This window comes from Alligator mississippiensis, chromosome 7 (genome assembly GCF_030867095.1).
Source record: "Alligator mississippiensis isolate rAllMis1 chromosome 7, rAllMis1, whole genome shotgun sequence".
Lineage (NCBI taxonomy): Eukaryota > Metazoa > Chordata > Crocodylia > Alligatoridae > Alligator > Alligator mississippiensis.
Window position 1 is genome coordinate 23,059,286 of NC_081830.1, and position 24,066 is coordinate 23,083,351.

At 42.8% G+C, this 24,066-nt stretch overlaps 1 protein-coding gene across 2 annotated transcripts in view; it reads left to right on the top strand.

Moving 5' to 3' along the window:
- DOCK5 (dedicator of cytokinesis 5) overlaps positions 1-24,066 on the top strand; it is a 146,313-nt gene that overhangs the window by 111,502 nt on the left and 10,745 nt on the right. Inside the window, exons 35-52 of one of the 2 annotated variants that reach the window (XM_019482453.2) lie at positions 597-753; positions 1,548-1,588; positions 1,699-1,789; positions 2,931-3,050; positions 4,030-4,119; positions 5,013-5,117; positions 7,147-7,288; positions 8,987-9,068; positions 10,027-10,111; positions 10,978-11,064; positions 11,558-11,734; positions 13,813-13,896; positions 14,569-14,706; positions 14,823-14,989; positions 16,618-16,795; positions 20,114-20,252; positions 21,903-22,018; positions 23,068-24,036. In XM_019482453.2, coding sequence (XP_019337998.1) covers positions 597-753; positions 1,548-1,588; positions 1,699-1,789; positions 2,931-3,050; positions 4,030-4,119; positions 5,013-5,117; positions 7,147-7,288; positions 8,987-9,068; positions 10,027-10,111; positions 10,978-11,064; positions 11,558-11,734; positions 13,813-13,896; positions 14,569-14,706; positions 14,823-14,989; positions 16,618-16,795; positions 20,114-20,252; positions 21,903-22,018; positions 23,068-23,076 — 2,008 coding nt within the window. In that variant the 3' untranslated portion in view covers positions 23,077-24,036. Of the gene's footprint in view, positions 1-596; positions 754-1,547; positions 1,589-1,698; positions 1,790-2,930; positions 3,051-4,029; positions 4,120-5,012; positions 5,118-7,146; positions 7,289-8,986; positions 9,069-10,026; positions 10,112-10,977; positions 11,065-11,557; positions 11,735-13,812; positions 13,897-14,568; positions 14,707-14,822; positions 14,990-16,617; positions 16,796-20,113; positions 20,253-21,902; positions 22,019-23,067; positions 24,037-24,066 lie in introns of those variants that run through there. The other variant, XM_006276811.4, reaches the window with a different exon arrangement.

Genomic DNA, 24,066 nt, shown 5'->3' on the forward strand with positions numbered 1-24,066 from the left:
CTGTGGCCTAAAATCATTTATCCAATGATTTCAGGCTGAGATGGGTTCAAGTATACCTGGACCATCCCAGATATTACCTTTATTACTAAAACGATACCTTTTAAATTGTCATGCATGTTAGAGTAACATCTAAAGGCTCAAGCTGAGACCAGGGCTCAGTTATGCTAGCTTCTCTATACACGTGTGTAGTAAGAAACAGACCATGCCTTTGAAGAGCATGCAGTCTAAACAAGCAAGAGACATAGTGAGGGGTGGGGTGTGGAAAGCACGCAACAAGTCTCATTGTGTGATTAATATATCATACAGTGGGTCAGTGGGAAAGGTGAGAATGGAACTCGGGTTCTGGTGAAATGTACTTTGATTTGATAACTACCAGCTTTATGTGAATAACAGGTGTTTGTGGACCCTACGTACTCTGTTCTCTTCTAGCTGATAGGTTTCTGATGAACAGGGCGGGGAAGCTTGGACACCTGTTAACAAAGATGCATGCAACTCCATTAAGATACTGTTTAGTAGAAGTACTGTTCAGAGCCTTAATTGAATCCCTCTGTCCTTCTCTTTCTCTCTCTTTTTTCCTCTCTCTAATATGCCTACAGCCTGCTGGAACACTGCCGGAAGCATAAGTATCTGTCAAGTTCTGGAGAGGTGTTTGTTTTACTAGTCAGTAGTCTGTTGGAAAACCTACTGGACTACAGGACCATAATGAACGATGGAAGTAAAGAGAACCGCATGAGCTGCACTGTCAATGTTCTGGTATGGAGAAGGGCTATGATGTCAGTTTATTGACTTATTTTGTGTGGCACAATCATTGGTCAGGCCTGGCAATTCAGAATGAATGTGGCAGGCTTAGCACACCATAAAAAATATTTATTTCTGAATAAATGGGATTGTCAGAAATGCTCAGTATTAAATTTACTCTTCCTCTGTAAAGTTCAGTAGAAATGGTACAACAGGCTTTCCTAGTAGTTAGATTAATACAGAGCATATCTGAAAATCCTATCCTAAACCTTTAGGGACCTTAATTTGATCTGTTTCCACTAGAAGATGTTCACACAGGACTAGCTAAGACAACTCTGAGCAAAGTACAGCAGTCCCAATGGAAGTATTTGCTAAAAAGTGCAATGTGGGAAGGGTTGTGAAGTATTGTGAAGGGTCTTCCACCTACCTGTCTCTCTTACCTATTTTCTCCCATCACCTCTGATCCTCACTGCCAGGCATTTGCCTTTCCACAGACCTGCATTATGCGTATTGGCTTCTATTCCATCCAGGAGAACACAGAACAACATTAGGCTCTCCCTGTGACTTAAGACTGGTGTTTGTGCCTAAAAACTTGCAGAGAACATTTTCCCCAACTTTTCATTTGGATTAATAAAAGATATCACATTTACCCAAAGAACCTTGTCTGAAAGGTGTGATTTACTTGAGTACGGTGGTAAGGAAGGCCACATAAGTAGCTAAGATGCTTAGATAAGTTGCCTGTTCAGTCTGCCTCCTTATAGATTGACCATTTTTTTTTACATTAGCTTGACTTGTTATTTTCTTGGCAGAATTTTTATAAGGAGAAGAAACGAGAGGACATATATCTCAGGTAAACCATTTCGTCTAGTAAAGTCATTTTAGTTTTCTTGGGTCTCGTTTATGTCTAGTTCAGGGACTTGCATCTCAAATCTCTGCTTGCTTTTTTTTTAATTTATCCAGGTATTTGTATAAACTCCGGGACTTGCACAGAGACTGTGAGAACTTCACAGAAGCTGCAAACACTCTCCTTCTCCATGCAGAGCTTCTCCAGGTGACTCATTAAAGGCAATTTTGGTTTATTTTGCAAGGTCTGGAGGAATTTTAACTTGGATAAGGAAGGAAAAAGATGAACAGTGTAAAACTCATGCCACTAAAGACTTGCAAGATCAAAACAGGGGTGCAAAGAATGAGTAATGTGCTATTGTTTCAAATTCAGCCATGGCATAAATCAGTGCTAAATTGTGTGTATGTACTATTAGCAAACACTCATACAACCACACATACATAAATACACCCATACCTAACAGTGCTGAATTTCTTTCCTGGACTGTTGAGGGCGGTGTAGGAGTAGAATAAAGTGGATTGGGGCAGAGTGCTTATTCGTAAGTGTTCCTGTGAATCGTATTGCTGTGAAATCTTGTTTTCCCAATTCATTTTATGAATTTGGATTTTGTACATATAAATATGCAGCAATTTAATTGGAATTGTTCAAATATTAGTGTGGAAACTCTTAATTGGATTTAGGAATTGCTTCATTTTGATTTAAACTTGCTGCTTATTGACTTGCATGGAAAAATTCCAGGTTTGAACTGAAGGAAGAGCATCTGTGTAGTCCTTTCCTTTGATCAGTTTACATTATCATGAACCAAAGTGAAAGGTACAGCTTTGCAGGCAGACAGATTGCTACAGCCATTTTGTACTACAACCAAATGCCACTTGTCTCTAAAAGTCTCACAATTCTGCTACTTTTGCTTGCTCTACACACACTTGTAACACGTAAGCAAAGAGTTGTACCAGCTTAGCTCAGGTGTTATTTCAAGCTGGTTTACTTAAGCTACGCTTGTCTGTGTAAATCTGTCAGATATTACTTCAGCATGCCAGTAAATTTGCGCATGCGAGAAAAGCTACTGGTATCAGGTTTCAGATTGATTTAAATATGCCAGTGCCAAAGGTACACTAGTTAAATTGACTTTTTAAAAAACTGATGCAAGTTAAACTGATGCTGCATCTGTGAGTAAGGTTTTCTACCTGTTTTCAGACCATTTATGCTTGTAGTATAACTTATATTTGCCTGTGTATCACTGCTGATTTGGCTCAGATAAATCCACCCAAGAGTTAGCCCACTCGGTAGACTGTAGTTTGTTGAGCACATCTTAGGTGTTTTCAGCTGTCTTGTTTTTTTCTCTTCCTAGTGGTCTGATAAGCCATGTGCCCACTACCTGCTGCAGAAGGACAGCTATTATGTCTACTCACAGCAAGAACTCAAGGAGAAACTCTATCAGGAAATTATCTCTTATTTTGACAAGGGCAAGGTCAGTCACTCCATGCAGTTTGAATGGGCTTTGACAGAACACGGGTAAATAATTGAATGGGTGAATTCAGTTAGCAGAAGCTGGATTTCAAAGAAGGGCAAAGGTGGTATCACAGTAGAGCCTATGTATCAATCAGTGAAAAGTTATAGGTTGGGACTGTCAAGAAGGCTTTTGAATTTCAACAAGAACCTAGGAGGCATATGATTTCTTCTCTCCAGGTCTTAATTTCCCTATGAAGCCTGATAGGGGAAACTGAGGCACAAAGAGAGGAAATTGCCTGTGCATGGTCCAAAATGATCAGTGTTGCCACTAAGACTAATGACAGTGGCCCTTTGTAAATCATCGTGGGTGCATCTACACATGAAATTAACATGACTCAATAAACTCCAGAGTTGTTTGAGCTGGAGTCTGCTGCTTCCAGGTGCAGCATCTACACATGTGCCTGGGACAGCAGCAGTTTTTGCTGGGGAGGAACAGCCCTGGGCTGCCAGCAGGCTCGGTGGGTCAGCCCCATGCTGTGGGTGGTGTCATGGCGTGGCGAAGACGCTAACTGGGGCATGAGGGTGCTGAAGTGTGGAGACATGTGGAAGACAGCCACCTGCACTTTAGCACTCTCCTGCCCCAGCCAGCCTCTGTCACTGTCCACACGTGCATTTTGTCACACTTAATTACTCCATCAGTCGCACTTAATTACTTACAGCGGAGTTAACTTACTGCACCCTAATACTGGCATGTATGTAAACAGTGACACTTTACTGCAGAGCTAATTAGTCAACTCTGCAGTAAAGTGCACATGTAGATGTACCCTTTGAGATCTACAGATGAAAATGTATCATCATAATCATAATAAGAAATACATGTTTAATAAAGAACTACCCAAATTAAAGTTAGCTGACAGTTTATCTGTGGTAAAAAAAAAAAAAATGGCTATAACAATCATTCATTTCTGTCATTGTTGCTTTGTTTCTCTTTCCTGCAGATGTGGGAGAAAGCAATCCAGCTAAGCAAAGAATTGGCCAACATGTATGAGGACAAAATATTTGATTATCAGGGGCTTGGTCATCTTTTGGTAAGATGCTTGTTTTGTTTGGGATGCTGCATATCAAGTAGTTCAGGCCCAACATATTTGTCATTTATTTAAGCAATGCATATTTTTGCAAAGCTTAATATTAGGGGAATATTTTTATACTTATTTTAAGTTTTAGTTTAGTTATTAGCATAGCCAAGCTAAAAATATCATTTCAGTCATAAAGATGTTTCTTCCTTCTTCATTCTAAACAGTACTCTGATATGTTTAGCACTTATCAGACTTGTTTGTCAGTGTTTTCTACACCTGTAGAACAATTTCAGTGCGTCTTGCTGACTGATTTACTCATTGTTACTTGTATTGTGATCACAGTTGGGTGTTCCAGTCCTAAACTAGGACCCTTTTCTGCCGAATGCTTTATAAACCTAGAATAGAAGCTGGTCAGTGCTCCAAGGAGCTTATTGGCTTTTATAACTGCAAAAATACATCCTGTCTTGCTATTCTTTCCTTTGGAAATCATCTGCCCCACTGCATTCCTGCCAGTCCGTGATGTTTGTTACCATTTGTGTTTGGTCAGCTTCTTATTGTTTTTGCTTTTTATTTTTTGTAAAATTAGGGGAATTATCCTGAAATCAGAGAAACTACAGCATTGTTTACATGTTTTGAGAGCTAAGAAGGAAAATTGACTCAGTGACTCATCCCAGCCCTAGTGTCCACCATCCAGTGAAAGTGAAGTATAAAAATTAGGCGCACACAATAAACTGCAAAAATTAAATTGGTATAATGTATAAACAGTCATAAGAAACATTTTTATAGATGTTCTCATAGCACAGAGGAAGTAAACAACATTGTAAATATGAGTTTTGGTCTGTCAGTGTCCCAGTGAACTCAGAAATGAAACATTGAGGGTTTCTAATTCTTTTTTCTTCTTCTAGAAAAAGCGAGCTACATTTTATGAGAATATTATAAAAGCAATGAGACCTCAACCAGAATATTTTGCTGTTGGCTACTATGGGCAGGGTTTCCCTTCCTTCCTTCGGGTAAGAATCTTCCGAACACCTGGGATGCTATAGTGATGGGTGCTACAAGGGATACTAGGGATTGAAGTGCCAGATATTTCTAAGATATTTGGGTGCCAAATTTCTATTAATGTGGATGGTTTTTGAGTATCTAATTGAGTATTTTAATATTTAAAAAGCTAAATGACTTTAAATAGCATAACAATTTCAGCCTAAATGCATATTTTCTCATTTATGTTAAAATGAAGGGGCTGTGGTAGATTGCAGCTGTATGATGAAATAATCTGAGTATTCCTATATGGACGTAGAGGAAATGCTGTGCAAGTTTATCTGCACACAGCAATTTCTTTACAAGTAGGGTTAGGGTATTTGTCACAGGATTGGTTTTCTTTGCAAAAGAATTGACCCAACTTGAGTATGGGTCATAACTGTTTGAGAAGAGTTAGTGAGGTTCAGTCCCACCCAGATACCCCAAAACAAAGACTTTTTCTACTCAAGGTTCCTGTTAGCTGGCTGAATTTTACTGGTGAAAGCAGCCAGCATGAGTCACATAAGCAGGAAGCAGCATGTTGAAAATGTTTCCAACCTGTGTATATTAAAGGGGGAAAACATGCATTTCCAACTGGAGTGGTTTTGAAGGTGCAGGTCCTACAAGGAAGCCAAGTTTAGTCATAGCAATTATCTCAGGGTTTGGGGACTGGAATGCCACGTGGAATTGATAATCAGAGACTTTCAACTGGTAGGTCAGCCCTTTGAGTCTGCACCATTGCACAGAAGTCACCACTGGTCTTGTGCAGAATGAATTGGTTTCACTCCAGTATTATGTCCACTTTGCAAAATTGCCATTATGTTTGCCCACGTTTTTAGCAGTCCCTGCAGAAGGGCCAGCAATGGCATGGACAGTGGAGCTACATCTTCATTCTGAACCTTGGACAGGTCTGGGAAGGATTGGGGAGCCTACCCTGTGTACAGTCTGTACTAGATTTCACTCAACTAAAGAAAAAATATATCACCAGTGCATTTCTCTGTAATTCCATACCCGTGTCAGAGGTTCTTTTTAGATTGGCATTCCTTTATTTGAAATCAAGACTGTAAGCCCATTTAACTTGCTTGTGATATGTATTTTCTTGATAAGTTGACAAAGAATCCTTGACCTATAAGGCTAAGGGTGTGGAAAGCATTTTCTTTGCTTTGCATGGTGGTTTTCAGTACCTTGCATCCCTTTCATGGCCTTTCAGAGTTCTACCCCAGTGTCACATCCCTCATGGCTGAAAAGATGAGCCCGTGCTATGTAACAGGTCAGACTGAATAATCTGAGTGGTTTCTCTGGCCTTTAAACTTATGAATTAGGCACCTTAGTTTACCATAGCTCACTGTACACAGCAGGCTTGATAGAGTGCCCCTTCCCAGCACAAGTTGGTGACCTGACAGTGTTTTCAGTGAATAATTTGTGTTGGCTCGCCACTGCAAGGTCTTGTTTCTGATTTTCCATATAGAGTCTTACCAGTTAGATAGGTATTGAAAGGTTCACAACATGTGTTAATATTTTTGTGTGAAATTACTAGAGAACTTGAGTAAACCTAATGATACTTCTAATGACAGAATATAGGCTGGAAAAAGGTCACTTATTACCAAGGTTTGCTCCTGTGAATTGACTGTAGCTTTCAGTGCTCCACTATGTTCCACTCCAGCTTTCATTTCTGCTCTTGTTTCTTCCCACTGTGCATCACTCTATGGGTGTGAATAAACATTCGAGCCAAGGATTTACTGTGGAGAAGCTGATCAGTAGCTGTCTAATTGCCCACTCATATGATTGCCTATGATGTATGAAAACTAAGCTAGGGCAGTTTATCCCTGAACAAAACAAAGGTTAATTGCCATGGCTTATGCAGGAAGTGAGACTAGATGGTTGCAGTGGTCCCTTCTGGTTTTAAAATGTCTGTCTGTACAATAATAAAAATAGAAAAGATCATGTTATAAAATATGCAATCACTCAGATTGCACCCCATCTGTTGGTAGACACAAACTCATTTCCTCCTGTTGCCTGCAGAATAAAATCTTTATCTACCGTGGCAAAGAATACGAACGGAGGGAAGACTTCAACCTGAAATTACTGACCCAGTTGCCAAATGCTGAGAAGATGACCAGCACTGCGCCCCCAGGGGAGGAGATCAAGTCTTCTCCGAAACAGTGTATCTTTTAGCTGTGCCTTGGTTTGTCTTATTCCAGACTAACTTCTTCTTGGGATGGTAGACATTGTCATGCCAGTGCTCTTCTATACATTTTGTTTCCCAGGGATGTATTTGTTAGCAAGGATTTAGCATGCTTCAAAGAGGGATTGGACATTTCTAAAGATAAGAATATCCAAAGTTAATAGATTTAATGCAAACAAAACCCCAGGAATTTGGAAGAGATACAAAGCCTAGTGCATTAGAGTTCAAGCCAACATCTGTTATAGCAGTACCTGAACTGGGGAGGCAAACAATCCCACGGTTTCCATCTGTGGGTTTCTTTCCACTATACTCAGAAGCAGATAGAGCTGACTAGTGTTAGCAGCAGGATGCATGACTAGATGGACCAGGGGTGTGATCCAGCATTTCCAAAATCTTAATAGAGTAAGCAAAATGCAAAGGGTGACAATGGGATACCTGGAGGGACAGTATCTCATTTTTGTAGTGTAGTTTACCAGTGTTTGTGCAGAGGTCTGCTTTATTTTTTCTACCAGATGTTGCTTTTCTTTAGAAGTCTATAATGATTCTTGGTATTGATGAAGGGCTCAGGATTAAGAGTCCTGGAGACTGATTTCTGATTCTTTACCCCTCTCTTTATGTCACTATGAACATTGGAAACAAAACTGGTGTGAGACAAGTGGAGAATGAAGCTCTAGACTTCTTTGTTGGCTGTGAGGGTGATCAGCCACTGAAGCCAAGCATCACAGAAGTGCTGCGTTCTCTTGATCTCTCTCGGGTTCATATCAGGAGTGGATGCCCTTCTGGAAGACAGACTTTAGTTAACCAGAAGTTAGGGGGCTCTGTGCAGAAATGGAACACTCTGGCCCTGTGTCCTACAAGAGGTCAGACTAGATAATCTACTAGTCCATTTTGGCTTTAAAAGCTATGCACAAAGGCACATCTCGAGTAGTGATACCAGATGCTTCCCCTGCACCAAGCCTGCCAAACACTAAATCCAGTGAGGAAATGAAAATTCATTCAAGACTAAATGTGGTTCTGAAAATGTTGCCTTAATTTCTGCTGCATTTCGGCTGCTTCCTTTGCATCTGTTTGTGTTTGCTTTGGTGGTTTGGCTAGAGGTGAACCTGAACTGCAGATCTGAGCTGTTCCAGAAGTATGGGGGTGTTTGGAGCTGGGGCTTTGGTAACAAAGGGGAGCAGCTGCATACTTTGGATTTGGTACAGACTCCTCTCTGATTCTTACAAACTCAATTTAAAAGGGAAGCCAGTACTAATACCTGCAGTACACCCTTGTTATGGGCAGTTTGAAGATCCTGTGGGTTATTTAACAGAAGTCTGGGGTTGTCATTTAAAACCACTTTTTAAAGGCACTGTTCAGTTTGGGATAGAAGTTATCCCCTTGCTCTGTGAAATTATATAATACCTAGCACTTCTTTGGGTGGTTTTATGAAAGAATTTCAAAATGGTGTTGCAGGGTACTGAAATATCTTGTAAATCACACAAGCACACACCCTCCTATTATGGTGCTAGGAAATAACCTTCTTCTTTTAGTCCCCAAAGTATAAGTCTTGCACTCAAGGAAAATTCTGTTAGCTGGGAATTGTAGGAGATGTTTTATCCCCTCCAGCTTATCCCCCACCTTCATGTATTATCCTGTCAGAGTTCATGGTGCCTTTTGTCCTTAACAGGAATCATTCAGATGTGCAGTGCTTTATAGTGAAGCCTGTGATGAACCTGCCACCAAACTATAAAGACAAACCTGTTCCTGAACAGATTTTGAAGTAATGTTATCTTCTGTCACTTTTTTTTGTTCTCACTTTAACAAGCCTTATCAAGAGCATTTGCCACAGTTTTTCTGTGCCTGATTTAAGAGTTACCTACCTACTGTGGTGGGCACCATTAACAGCACTACATTTGCCAATGTAGAGTGATATTAGTGTTGCAGCTTTTGTTTTTCATGAAGCAAGTATTTAGCAGAGGGGGCACGTTCCTCTCAACCTCACCAAGTTCAGCCACGGAGAGCCTCCTATGTGAACTGACTCTCTTTTCTGGGTCTAAAACCCTGTCTGCCTTGGAACACTGTTTAGGGTTAGACACCATTGTATGGCTGCTGTATTATTTTACTTAGCGTGGTACCTAGACAGTCTAACTGCAGATACAGTCCCTGTGCCTGCCCGAAGATCTCGCAATCTAAATACATTAGGCAGACAGACAGGGTGAGAGAATCTGAGGAAGAGATTGATCCTCTTGGCCACAGCTTAATCCTTGTCTACCCTAGGTTTAAAGGCATGGTTCTTTAGTATGGCTCGAGCACAGGTTCTATGCAGTCTATATGGGGAGACTTAATCACGTTAGCTATGTTTTGTCCACAGGTATTTCATAATCGGGTTTAAATTTAGATGTCTGTGCAAAGGAGCAGAAGGTTTGGAGGGAGACAAAGAAGACCTAAATTTCCCTTGCTCAAGTTACAGCAAGGAAAGGTTAGGTTAGATATTAGGAAAAATTTTCTCACTAGGAGGGTAGTAAAATATTGGAACAGGTTACCCAGAGAGGTTGTGGAATCTCCATCCTTGGAGGTTTTTAAGACTTGGCTAGACAAAGCTTTGGCTGGGATGATCTAGTTGGGGCTGGTACTGCTTTGAGCAGGGGGTTGGACTGGATGACCTCCTGAAGTCCCTTCCAAACTTCATTTTCTATTATTCTATGATTCTAAGACTCAGTTACTTTGTTCTTCCTCAGTTACTACAGAGCCAATGAGGTGCAGCAGTTCACATATTCCCGGCCATTCCGAAAAGGAGAAAAGGATCCTGAGAATGAATTTGCAGTGCGTCCTTTGCTGTTTGTTCCAAACTCCAGAATACCAACTTGATTCTCTAACCAAAGGAGAATTTTTTTTCCATATTACCTTTCTGTCCATGACATTTCAGAGGTCCTTGCTGCTTTGGTACCTACACAGGATATAGAATGATACAGAAATCAACAAGTCTAGAAGTTTTTCCCTCTTTTTCTCCACCTGTGGCAACAGGGTTTTATTACTTAAATGTGGAAAGAACAAAGAGCTGCGCTTTAGATCAGAGCCTGAATGCAGAGCTTGTTCTGGCAAAGAGGGCCAAAGCTGAGGTCACGCTGCATATCCACAAACCATAAGTATGAGTATTTCCAGCAGCAGCATCCCTGCATATCCAGTGGGTTGTGACCTGTGTGGCATCCCTAAGGAAGACAAGCTCAAATCAGAGAGCATTCTTAAAGACCTCAGCACTTTGAATTCAGTCCAGCACTAGAGGTGGGATTTGCAAGAGTTTGAGCCGTGATGTAGTTCTCGTCGCTGCTTATGAGGCAGGCTATTGCTTCCATATAGTTCTGCGCCGTGTAACCCTAACTATGTGTTCCACCTGCCCCTCTACTGGCTGGTCCACATGGAGGATAACAACCTAGAACTACTCAAGGAGTTACTATGTTAATTTAAGTCCTAAGGACTGTTTTGCTGCTGGAAGATCTAGTTTTTGTTCCCATGTGATTCAGAATTCATGACCTCCACCCTGGGGAGTTGTAGTCCTGTAGTCTGGCCTTATGCCCTAGAGCAGGTGGGAAATCTATTGCAAAAGCAATGTTTTCCTAGCACTGTTTGATTTTTTTTTTTTTTTTCTATCTATCCTTCTACACGCCCCTTCTCCCCCTTTCTCTAAACAGACTATGTGGATAGAAAGAACAACGTACACAACTGCCTACTCGTTCCCAGGCATCCTTAAATGGTTTGAAGTCAAACAGATTACAACGGTGAGTACTTTGTAGGGGTAGATTACAAGAGAGGTTTTGTATTTCAACGTATAGACAACACTTAGGATCAGATCTTTGGTCCATCAAGTCTAGGAGTGACCAGTGTGGATGTTCGCATCTCGTATTGTACCTATCTGTACAGTTCTACGTGCTGGCAAAAACAAAAAAAAATCCTGGATAATTGTAAAATATCATAGAAAAGAATTCTTTCCCTAATCCAAAGCGCCTCATGCCACTTCACCCTCACAGCAGCTTATGTCATTCAAGCAAATGCTTAAACCAGTGCCTAAAACTGAGGTTGGGTTGAGTTCCTTTATTTCTGTAGGTTACTGGCAGCAGGATATTCAGGGCCAGTCCTGTTCTATGATGAGCTGTCAGCCTCTGCCAGTCACTGATGGGTTGAAATTTGCATAGCAGGTAGCAGGTATTTCCTAACGTTGCATTCAGCAGGTATCAGGGAAGATTTACAGTTCCCTATGTGTTTACCATTCAGGAGGAGATAAGCCCCGTGGAGAACGCCATTGAAACTATGGAGCTAACCAACGAGAAGATCAGCAACAGTGTCCAACAGCATGCCTGGGACCGGGCCCTTCCTGTGCACCCACTTTCCATGCTTCTGAACGGCATTGTGGACCCAGCTGTCATGGGTGGATACACCAATTATGAAAAGGTCAGCTGGCTGCATTCGGTGCTTGTGCATCCTTCAGAATAGTTAAAATACCAGTTCTGCAGGTAGAGTTAGACTACGTCAGGTGAGTGAAGCAAGGCTTCTGCCACTGCTCGGCAGAAGACATGTTGTTGACACTCCTGTACTTTCTGCTGCTTTAGCAGTTCTTTCTGGAACTAGTTACTTCTCTGAGAGGATTTGGCACTGTAGTGGAACTGCTAGAAGTACTAGAAGTGAACAGCTCTGGCAGCCTGGTCCCAGAACTGTTGGCAGAGATAGATAAGAATGGACAACGGCCTATGATTTAGGAGCAATGGGTTTATTTCCCTGCTTGTATTTACAACTCGGGCAAATCATTAAATCTGTGTTCTTTAGTTCCCTAGCTGTGAAATTCTCTTAGCCTTTTCCTTATCTGCTTATTGTCAAAGAAGAAATGGTAAGAGCACAGGTAAAGGAGACAGGTTGGTCTGGAACTTGGGAGACCTGGCTCAGTTCCCTCCTGTGCTACAAGTGTCCTATGTGGCCTGTGGCAAGTCTTAGCTTCTGTCTGGCCCGGGGATAGCAACACTGTCCTGCCTCTCAGGGGCTTTGGGTGGGAAAAAATATATTAAAGATTGTAAGGGTTTCAAATATTACTGGGAATGCAGTACTTTAGCTAAAAAATTGATACACGTATCTAGATTTTAATACTATAAAGTGATTAGTGGTGAAACGCACAGGGATTTTGAAAGCAGTTCCTGCCTAACTTTCAAAGTATATTTTACCTAGATAGTGCCATAGTAAAGAGAAGTCTGTTTGGAATAAGAACATATTTCTCTCCCTTCCTAGTTTTTACATTTGTTGCTGTGGCGTATGTCTCTCTCTTCTTAATGATGTTGACCTGAGTGATGTTGACTTTAATCACGTTGACCCTTTGCCTCACCATGTTGCAAGTCCTAAATAATGCCATTCCTTAGCCTGAAGATGACTCAGTATATGGTGTGAAAAACATGCCTGATTTTCAAAAATGTTTGTCCTATGAGATGAAGCATAACTGTTAAAGAGGATTGGGTCACAATTATCCCCAGTGTAAATCTGCTGATTCCAGAGAGGTTGAACAGTCCACTAGGGATGAATCAGGACAAACATATTCTCATTTTATGAATTAAAGTTGACACTGAGTTCAGAATTACGAAAGTGGGAAAGCAGTTGAAAATGAGGAAGCTTAGAGTAACTGTGACCGCATCTGGAAATACTCATATTTTTTATTCATATTTTTCTACCTTGACTATGGATCAGCAGAGATTTTTGGCTTTTGTGGGCAGCTGGAATCTTGAGTTTAATTGTTTCCTTGTAGCTGAAAGCCAAAAGACTGATTTGACTATGGGCCTTCTTTTTTTCATTTTAATAATTAAACACTCAGGAAAAATCTACTTGGGCTTAACTTTGCATTCTTTTCACAGGCTAACCTCCTATTGACATCAGTGGGTGATTCATTTGTTCAGTATGTTATCACTAGGCCCACAAACCCTTGTGCACGCAGTTCAGTTAAGGGAACCCAGGCTGAAATACGACAGAGCAACATGTTCAAAGTAGATGAAAAGTTATTGAGTATTGTGCCTAGGTACTGTCTTAAAATTGCTTATCCCCTCAGCAGTAATCGTAAATTTTGAGACTAAGTTCAATCAATATTTGAATTAGTGGAATTTTGGTCATGCTTTAAGGCTGCTGATCAGGACAGGACTCGAACATTTGCTCAATTTTATGCATATACTTAAATTCCATTGATTTAAAAGTAAGTACCTACTTACCTTTTGGAGTAGAGGTACTTCACTGAACAAGGGTGTCACTAAAAATCTCAACTTCATATTAATGGTGGAGTTGCTACTAATATATCCATTAAAAAAACACTTACGGAACTATGCTGTCCTAGGTGATCTGTTCTTTATATGGGGCTTTGATTTTTTTTCAGCATGGGGAAACACTGGCTTCTTCACTGTTCTTTGACCAGTAGAGATCTTTGTCTCTTGCTGTTGGTATCCTTGAGGACCAGAGCTGCTTAAAAATGATATCATCCTTAATGCTTTTCTCTTTGTTTTCAGGCCTTTTTCACAGAGAAGTATGTCCAAGAACACCCTGAAGACCATGATAAAATTGAATTGCTTAAACAATTAATTGCTTTACAGGTAATGTAATGGGACAGTGTGTGTGGTGTTTGCCCAATATTTTTATTTTTGAGCAACACAAGGAGAAGAAATGTTATATGAACAAATAGCAATGGTGTTATAGTAGCTAGTTACTTTTAAATAGTATTGTAGTGCAATGGCTCATTGTTCAAAAGACTGAAGCAATCGTATAGAACAGTACACCAGTATTCTGGAATATACTGTCTTTTTTTCAGGGAGATGTTTCTAGTTAAATACACATCCCTCCCTCTTTTTTCCCTGTCTTAACTCCCCAACTTTTTTGTAGTTTGGTCTGTTGAAAAGTCTTGCAGTCTGAGCCACATAGCCTTGTGTGGGAATGAAAATCACGAAGGACATTTTAATGAAAAGTCTATCCCAGTAGAGTATCAACCAGTTCCATTTCTCCTAGTTTCCACTTCCATATGGTGGAACCAAGTCATAGCTACTATTTTGGAGATTGAAGGAATGGCACCCCCATGTTTTATATAGTAAATACTACAAACATGCAATACAGTGTGTATATAGAAGAAAAAAGAGGTAGGGCATGTGAATGTCAGAAAGAAAAAAAACCTCCTACCTGATCCCTCCAGAAATCACCTTGCATGCTGAAGCATGAAAGTTACCTTTTTTCATAGTAACCTTTGTTTCCTGGCATTTTGCTGCTGCTTTCAGATGCCACTGCTAGCAGAAGGGATTAGGATTCATGGTGAGAAACTGACTGAGCAGCTGAAGCCTCTGCATGACAGACTGACAACCTGCTTCAAAGAGCTGAAGAAGAAAGTGGAGAAGCTCTATGGTGTGATAACTCTGGTAAACGTGTCTTGTTTGTTTAGCATGGTACTTTTAAAGAGACAAAACCAAATGCACCCTCAGACCTAGCATCTTCTCCCAGTGTGAATCTGAGCTCTGTTTAACATTCTCTGCAGCCTTCTTCCTTTACCGAGCGGAAGCAGAGCAGGTCGGGCTCTGTAGTGCTGCCCTACATCATGTCTTCCACATTGAGACGGCTGTCTATCACATCTGTGACTTCCTCTGTGGTCTCAACATCCTCCACCTCATCTGAGAGCACCTCCTCCAGGCCAGGATCAGATGGGTGAGTAGCCAGCCATTTAAAAATGTTACATGTTTGAGGTGTAGGGGAATGGCTTTTATGAGTTTAGGCTATTTGAATATAATCTCATGGAAAGGTGCTTCCTAATGTCCTTTGAATTTTTAAGGTAAGATTTTATCTTAGTGGCAAATTATAATAAGACACAGATCTTAGATGGGACTCGCACATTTCCACAACCAACTTACTCCTGAACCAGGTGCGGCTGGTGAACTTGGAGACAGGTGGGGCGGGTGACATGGGTGCAGGGGGGGGGGATTTGCAGGGGGCTGAACGCATGCATGCCTGGAGGAGCTCCTGGGCTCCGATTGTCCCACGACCCACCCTGGCCAGGGCCCCATTCACCATGAATGGAGCCCTCGCTGGGCCGGGTCATAGGACAATCAGGGCCTGGCGGTTTGTCTAGGGGCATGGTGTGCGAGAGCCGAAGGGGGAAAATGTGCCCCGGCTCTGCTGCGGTGCACGCGGCAGCATGGAGCCGGCCCTCCCCCTCCCCTGGATGAGCCACCCGTGGTCCCATCCTGCTCCCCACTGGGGCCATGCAGCCACATATATTGCAGCCCCAGCCCTGCCTAGATCCCTCCCTGCAGGGGCCTCAACCCCCTTCTCCCTCACTTACCTGCTAGAGCTGCTCTGCAGGCTGCCTGGGGCCACATGCATGTCTCTGCATGTGGCGCCCCCTGTCTTCCGCCTTCCTCCCAACAGATCTTTACCTGGGCTGGGGCATCAGTACAGGTACCCTGCTGCCTGCTTAAACAAGTGGTTATTGTGATCCATTCTAACTGTTGAAGTGTTTCTACTGCACATGAACCATTGGGGCGGTAAGGAGATAGCCCAAAGGTGCACATATGCGTAGTGGGCTGGACCAGCCTGCATAATCGTGACATGGTTGATCATGTCTTTTGAAACTGGTGGGGCAGCACCCTATTGACCTGCTGCCACTGTCCTGAACCAGTGCTGTGCCTCAGCTAATTCGCTCTTCGAGCAGCATATCCACTAAGATAGCTCTGCCACTTCCCATACCAGAGCTACTGTGCTGTGCAACTGGCCACAGAGGAAGTTGGGGCAGGTGGGTGTGGGGCCAACCAACCTGCTCCTTCCTCCATATCCAGTCTTGCAGTGCACATACAGGTTGAGAAACACTGATTTAGTCTGTTGATGCCCAAATTGCGTCTGCAGCGAGTTTAGTTAGTCATGGAGCATTAGTTCTGCCTCTGTTTCCAGCTGCAAAATAGCAGTAAAATAAGTTAGCCAATTTAAATCCTGTCTGATGTGACTTGTCCATGTAAGTATTTGAAGCTGTAATTGCCACAGGGCCTAGGTGACTTAACCAGGGTCCTAGAGCATTTCCATGGCAGATCCCCTTCTCCCAACTCCCATTGCCCTGTGCACTGGACCACACTTCACTCGATGCATAATGTATAATGCACCTGGATGGTCTTTCCTAAAGCATGTGAGTACCTTTGGAGCACGAAAATCTTGTGCTCCTTACTCAATTTTGCACAGTAATCCCTTATATACAGTAAAAGTTTATGGCCTGCTTGCAGACAGGGGAAGAAAGGACAGGGTAAATGCTAACAGCTTTTGTTTTGTTGTTTCTGCGTGGGCTGTAGATCCATTCTTGATCCTTTCTTGGAAAGAAGAACTTCAACTGCTTCCAGGTCTGAGGAGCTGCCTGTCAAAGAAGATGGTGATAGCCGGATTAACAAGTTCAAGCGGAAGGACTGGAGTATTAGCAAGTCTCAGGTTATTGTGGAAAAGGAGCCAGACAATGACTTGACTTCCAAAATGGTAAAATCCTAGTACTGAAGTCCATAGTGAGTTGTTTGTGTTTCCTTTTTTTTCACTCATGCTTGTTGTTAGAATCTCCGTTTAATACTAGGAGGGGTTCAAATACCAAAAGCCTTGGAAAGCAATTACTTTACTTTTGTTTGGAAAACTTGTCATGGGCCACACTGTGGTTTGACTTCAAGTAGACTTCAAAAGTTCATGTTTAACTTCATCACGGGGGCACAGAAGGGAATTGGTGAGGTTTTATTCACCAAGGTGCCCCCAGGGGTTGCAAGAAATAATGGCCACAAGCTAGCAGAGAGCAGATTTAGACTGGACATTAGGAAGAACTTCTTCACAGTTCGAGTGGCCAAGGTCTGGAACAGGCTCCCAAGGGAGGTGGTGCTCTCCCCTACCCTGGGGGTCTTCAAGAGGAGGTTGGATATGCATCTAGCTGGGGTCATCTAGACCCAGCACTCTTTCCTGCCTATGCAGGGGGTTGGACTCGATCTATTGAGGTCCCTTCCAACCCTAACATCTATGAAAACTGAGGCAGTGAGTCTTCAGTTGGGGCCTACACCTTTCAAGTGCTCAGCAACCTGTCTCACACAAATGGAGGACAGTTTCAGGCAGCCAGCACCACTGCAGAATTGGTTCCTTTGTATTCGTATAACCAGCTGCATCTTAGCCACTCAGAATTAGCTCTGCTTCTCACATACTGACTTATCTTGCAGAGGTGTGATAAGAATTTATTCTGCTTCTCAGAGGTAAGTAGGCCAGGTGCACTTCTTCTCAGCATACATGGCTAAGAACTGTTTTCAGTTCAGGAGCTAGCTTAGGTATATGTTTGGTACTGTGTAGATGTACCATAACTGTCTCGTGATCATTTAATGAATAGACCCTTATGGCATCTCTACATGTATTTCCATTTTGCGGAGGGATTTTCAAGGAAAGAAGAAAGACTTTCCAAAAGTAGAATATTGGTGTCTTAAATCCCACAAGTGCCCCTGAAAATCTTAGCAGAGATGTCAGGTAACATGAACCAAAGACTTAGAGAGAGTGTGTCCAAATTGACAATTGGACCCCAATTTCCAGAGTTCTGGACCTGTAGGATTCCTTGAGTAAGACCACTCTTGATCTGTGGGAACAAAATGGAATGAGACCTGCAGTCATTTAGATGGAATGATGCACACAGTCACTCCCAGTCCTGCTTCCAAGGATTTTCCAGCTGATTCACAGAACAGGTAGATCAAATACAGCCACTTTCTACTTTGAATTTTCTTTGACATAAAAAATGTTGTCCTCCTTTAATGGATATATTGAGATGGTTTAAAAAGAACCCTTTATTGGGTGTGTCTACACAAGATGCTTTACTGCACAGTAGCATAGTTTACTGCACAGTAAGCATATGCATCTACACGTGTAAACTTGGCTAATCATGAGTAAATTTGCTACCTGCAAATGCAAGTAGCAAATTTTACTTGTGATTAGTTATTGTGCAGTAGTGCCTGTGTAGATGTGCTCCTGGTCAGCTGGCCAGTAGGAAGTGAGAGATTGCTCCCTGCCCCTGAAAGCTGACTGCTGCCAAGTTGGGCTCCACCATCAGAGCCCAGGCAGGGACTATGTACCCCTGCCCCAGCAGCAGGGAGCTCCAAGCCCCCTGCTCAGATGCTCAGAAATCACAATTGGGGGCAGGGTGGGGGGCTGGGAGATCCTTATCTTTCAGCTCCGCAAACAACGAACTGGATAAAAAGTGCAAGCAAAGAACTGGATAAGCATTGTTTAAAAAGGATATTGCTGTAGCCAACACCACTAGTAAAGTGACAACGCTGATAAAATTTTCAGTGGGATCTCGTTAAGTATCAGTGGGTGTGTCTACACATGCATTAGATCTGGGAGCAGTTTATTCCTGGGCAGATGTCCTGGAATGCTCCTGGGCAGATGTCTTAACATGCAGGGAGGAGGGAGCAGTTTGCTGCTAATGGCAGCAAACTACTCCTGCTTCCTGGGGCCCTGCAGTGGGCCCCTGCCATCACCCCAGGGAGCTCTAGGCTCCCCCTGAATACTACTAGCCCAGAGGCTGGCAGGGAGAATTGGGCCAGGAGACAGCTGTCTTCTGGCTGGGGTGGGACATTGCTCCCTGGCCCCGGGGGGGACTGCCTGCTGCCGGGGAAGGAACAATGTCCCCCTACCCTGGCAGCAGGGAGCTCCTGGCCCTGGCTTCCTGATTGAGGCAGGGGACTTGGAAAGAGCTGCAGGGGAGGGACAGGTCCCAGCCCCCTGCCTTTAATTCGCTGGTGGGGCAGCTAGCAGCAAGCCCCCATCTTGGGAAGGGATTCCCCACCTGGGAAAGAGCTTGCTGCTAGTTGCCCCACTGGTGGATGGGGCAGAGGACTGGGACCTGCCCCTGGGGCAGGGGGCTGGACTCAGTGATTTTCCAAGGTCCCTTCCAGCCTTAATGTCTATGAAATCTATGACCTGTCCCACCCCTGCAGCTCTTTCCAAGCCTCGTGCCTCAATTCACCGATCAGGGCACAGGGCTGAGACCTGCCTCTGACCGGAACAGTTCCCAGCCCTCGCTTCATGATGATCACAGGGTGGGGGCTGGGGAATCTGTTCCTTGTTCAGCTTTGTCATCATGGGATTCCCTGCCCAGCCAGGGGCTTGCTTCTAGCTGCCCCACCAGTGGATCAGGGCAGGGGGCTGACACCTGTCCTTCCCCTGCAGCTCCTTCCAAGTCCCCTGCCTTAATCAGAGGGATAGGCCCAGGAGTTCTCTGCTGCCAGGGCAGGGAGACATTGTTCCCTCCCTCCATTGACCAGGAGACAGCTGTCTCCTGGCCCTGTTCTCCCTGCCAGCCCCTGGGCTAGTACCCATGAGGAGTCTAGAGCTTCCCCCTGGTGGTGGCAGGGGCCCATTGCAGGGATCCAGGAAACGGGAGTAGTTTGCTGCCATTAGCAGTTTGCACTAGGAGTTTGCAGCAAACTGCCCCCACTTCCCTGGACATGTAGATGCTTGCCCGGGAGCATTTGCTTGCAAGTAAATTGCTCCCGGATCTAATGCATGTGTGGACCCATCCACTGATACTTGCCAAGATCCTTTTGAAAATGTTAGCAGCTTTGCTTCTTTCCTAGTGGTGTAGGCTATAGCAATATCCTTTTTGACATTGCTTATCCAGTTCTTTGCTTGCACTTTTATGTTTCACCTGAATGCACCTTTCTCTCCTGTATGTGGCTCTTTTAGAGCATGTTGATGCCTTTTTGACAGGTTTGGTTATTCGATACGTGTGCAGCAACCTTGCCGACTTCCAAAGGTTTTGTTTACTCTGTTTTCCCTCAGAGCACGTCGGGAAAAGCGCAGAGGCCAAAGAGTCTTCAATTAGGAGACAACAGACTGACACTGCTTCAGGGTTCCTCACTCCAGCAGTCAGCACCACTCAGTCCACCAGCGATCACTCCCAAAACCCCGAGAACCCAAAGTAAGTCCTGTAGCACTGCAGCTTGCTTTCCACTTCTGTCTGCACAGGGTCTGTGATGAAAGAAATTACCCTGTATTTGCAGAGATAGCTTTACAGCGCTCTGTGCTAGTGCCAACTTTAAAGATTGCTGCGAGGAGAGGGAGAAGCTAGTATAAAAGTTTTATTGAAAGGAATCTTGATTTCCTGTTTGCATTGTTAATGTGCTTTGTGTTGCCATGTGTCCTCAAATAACATTGGCCTATTACATGCAACACATTAAATTGTAATTAAACTTTTCATTAACAATGATTTTGAACCATTGGGCCTAAGCCAGGCCCGGGCCTCAGCCTAGTTTTCCATGATTTGAGGGAACAGATGTTGCTCATTAAGCATCTGAGTGAATTACCAGCACAAATTTTTGCGGGCACCTGCAGGATCAGAGGAGGCCTCTGAAAATTGGGCCCAGTGACTCTATCACAATAGCATGTGTTTGGTTTATAGAGCCAGCTCCCCTTCTCTCTTACACCACAATAAACTAGGACAATCCCAGGGAAGTCAGTAAATTTTGTGAGAACCAAACTAGTCCAAAAGACTTCTTTTCAAACAGGTTTCTGGTTAAAAGTGTTGGCCAAGGCTGCACTCTTTTTCTTCCTAATCAGAAAATTTCAGGTTCCAATTAGTTCTTCAACACTGTCTTGTGACAATATACTTCATAAGGAAACATAACTAGGTTTCTGTGATTTCATCTGATACATTAAAAATGGTTGAGAGAGAAGAATTTTCTCTTAATAGGTTAGGCAAGTCAGTTCTGCTTCAAATGAAATGCAGTTATACGATAGAAGGTAAATGTATAACAAAAGGCTCATTATTAAAAACTTTCCCAATTCCTTGATGTGTTTCTTGGATCTTCTGCTTTATGCCATGTTTAAAAGGGAGAGAGGTTTACATTTGAGGGCTGAGTTTCCTCTTACACTGACAAAAAACAAGAATAACTTTACTGAAGTCTGAGGTAACCCAATCTGAAGCCTGTATGGAAAGAGAGTTAAATCTTTTTTTCTCAAATGCTGAGAGGCTGTATTGTAGAGGCATCCTGAGCCTCTATTCACTATGTAATTCAGATGAGAGAACTTGAAAAACATTTTCAGGAAAAAACCCACAAGATGTTGAATTATGAGAGGTATGTGAAGCGAATCCAAAAACTTGCAGAGCAAAAAAGCATTGTCACTGGTAGCGGGATAACTCCCCAGAAATTCTTCAGAAGTTTGAATTCTTCTCTAGCCTGTCGGTAGGAGTTAAAAATCAAAGTGACTTCTCAGATGAAAGCCAATGTAGAAAGGAAACCCCTCTGAACATTTCAGCTGTGATAATGGATTCAATTTTCTGTTCTCCCAGGCATGCATTTTTGACATGGGTTTACATTCATGTTCTGAACATAGAAATCTTCTGGGCCTTTTGAAGTTAGGGGAATTTCAAGTGGGATTCCAGTCTGACACATCTGTTTAGGTTTATCTGCTAAAATACTAAGAGACCTGTTAGCAGAGTTAGAGCACCAAACAAAACAGAATGATATACTCCCTTAAAAATCACATGTGGTCAGCCCTGTTCCATACCCCCCCCCCCCCAAGCTTTCCTCGTCTCACAATTGTTTTTGTTTGTTTTAATTATTTCTAGGTTTTCCCTCACTGCAGACTGATGGATTGGCAGCTGCTAACTTTCCGAGCACCCCACCCCCACCTCCACCCAAAAGCAAACCCTATGAGAACAGCAACCCAAGAAATTCTACAGAGGTAAGGAAATTGGAGTTGACACTTTTTTGGAAGCCTATTCTTGAGAAAGCAGCACCAGTGGACTTTTCCAAGCTGCTTTTAGGGTGGTGCCACTTGAAACTTGTCTAATCAGTTTACTGGTTCACTTCCTGAAACCACAAGAGAGCAAGAACTTTTCCATTTAAAGGGAAGACAATCAAGCCTGTTCCCTTCTTCAGCTGAAAGGGATGCATTTTCCTTCCTTAAGCAAAGTCTTCTGTATAAAATAATGTATTTCCTTTTTTTATTGAAAACACAAACCAACCTGATGGCTTTAGTTAAATGTCACAGCATTCTTCATTACTCAGGAGTGAAAATTTCTAGTCTTAAGATTTTTTTCATATGCAAATTAGGTTGCTTGCAAACATTACCCCCCCCCCCCCCCTTCCATGTGCTATACCGAAAGCAGTGGCGTTTTACTTTAGCTTGGCTCTGCAACATCTGTAAAGGCTGGGCACTTCAGTGGGGCTTTCTGGTGCTTTTAGCTAAAGCTGATTCAATCAGCTATTACATAAAAGTGCCAAAAAAGCCCCACTAAAGTTACCTGATCTCTACAGATGTCAGGCGACCTCGATTGAAGTAACACACTGTCTCTTCTGGGCATGCGTGGGGCTCAGCTTGGGAACACATGTAGTTTAAAGTGCCTTTTGAGGGGGGGGATTAACGTCTGCAAAAAGCCTTTATGATTTTTCATGCCTCATCTTTTTGTGTCCCTAACTCTAAGTGAGTGTGTCTGATTTTTTTCAAAGGGCGGGAGCCTATCATGTTCTGAGAACAGATGCCCCATTTGTAATGATTGTGGCCATGATCCAAGTCACCATCTCACTGGGGCATTATATTCTTACTTCACATCTATGTTACTGTTAGATCTTATATTGCAAAAGATCCCTAAATGATTTTCAAGTCTTACATGCAAATATCCCAGCTATGGATAAGAGTCAGTTTATCCACCACTGAAATACTGCTTCTTCGAATCCTCATCCAGTCTGACTTGACTCAGCTTCTGAAATGGGGCTGTATTACTGTTTTAGGTAACGTGATGGCAAAAAATATACGAACTCCATGGATGCTCTGGGAGTTATTGGTTCCAGAAGATTTAATAAAGAACTGCCTTCCCTTGAGTATTGTAAGAAAACTAATTACTAGCATGCTCTTGCTCACTTCATTGTCATTGACCTTGGCCTGCAGCCAAATTGGACTGACTCAGAGGCCCATAAAGAAACATTGTAAAAGTATTTTCCAAAGAGCTTCAGCACATTATTATGTGAGAACCCCTCCCCTGTTAATTAGTCTTGAAATCCAGGCAGTTGGGGCTGAGCAAAGGGAGAACATATGCTGTCTTGCTCACCCAGCCTTCTTTTGAGTCTTGTTTGTTCAAAAATGTGCCCCTTGGCACACCACTTAGAGTAAAGCATAAAATCAGAAGAAACTGCAAGTGCACATTTGTTCAAAAATAAAGTCTTTAAAATCCCACCTCTTGTGCAGCAAGGGGCGTGGCTTTCTCTACAGGCACATGTAGTTGGATGTTTTTGGTTCCGTGCAGTATATGAAGTTATTTGCACCATTCTGATTTATTGGCATTTTATATCTTCTTGATCCTCCCTGTACTTGGGTAAGTGCCTACGCAAGGTGAAGTTCAGTGGAAAATCAGGAAAATTTACCCATCATGACACATTGTAAGGCTCCAGTATTGTGCAAGTAGTATTGTTCCCATATTAGAAATAGGAAATACCATGGCAGAAAGGGAACGGACTTTTCCAAGGTTGGACAGCACAGTCAGAAGCAGAACCTAAATTTATCGATCTGCAAACCCCTACTGTAATAAGACCAGGCTTTATTTCCTCTGTCTCGGAATGTGTATTTGTTTATTTGCTGCTCATTGCTTATATCTGGCACTGGAAAAACACTGCATGCAGTAGATTTCAAGGATTTAATCCTGAAACAAACAGCAGGGAATGCAACCTCTTCTAGAGGTATGTCATCTGGCTCAGCAGCATCTGGCTCAACTTTCTGGTTATGGCTTTTATCTT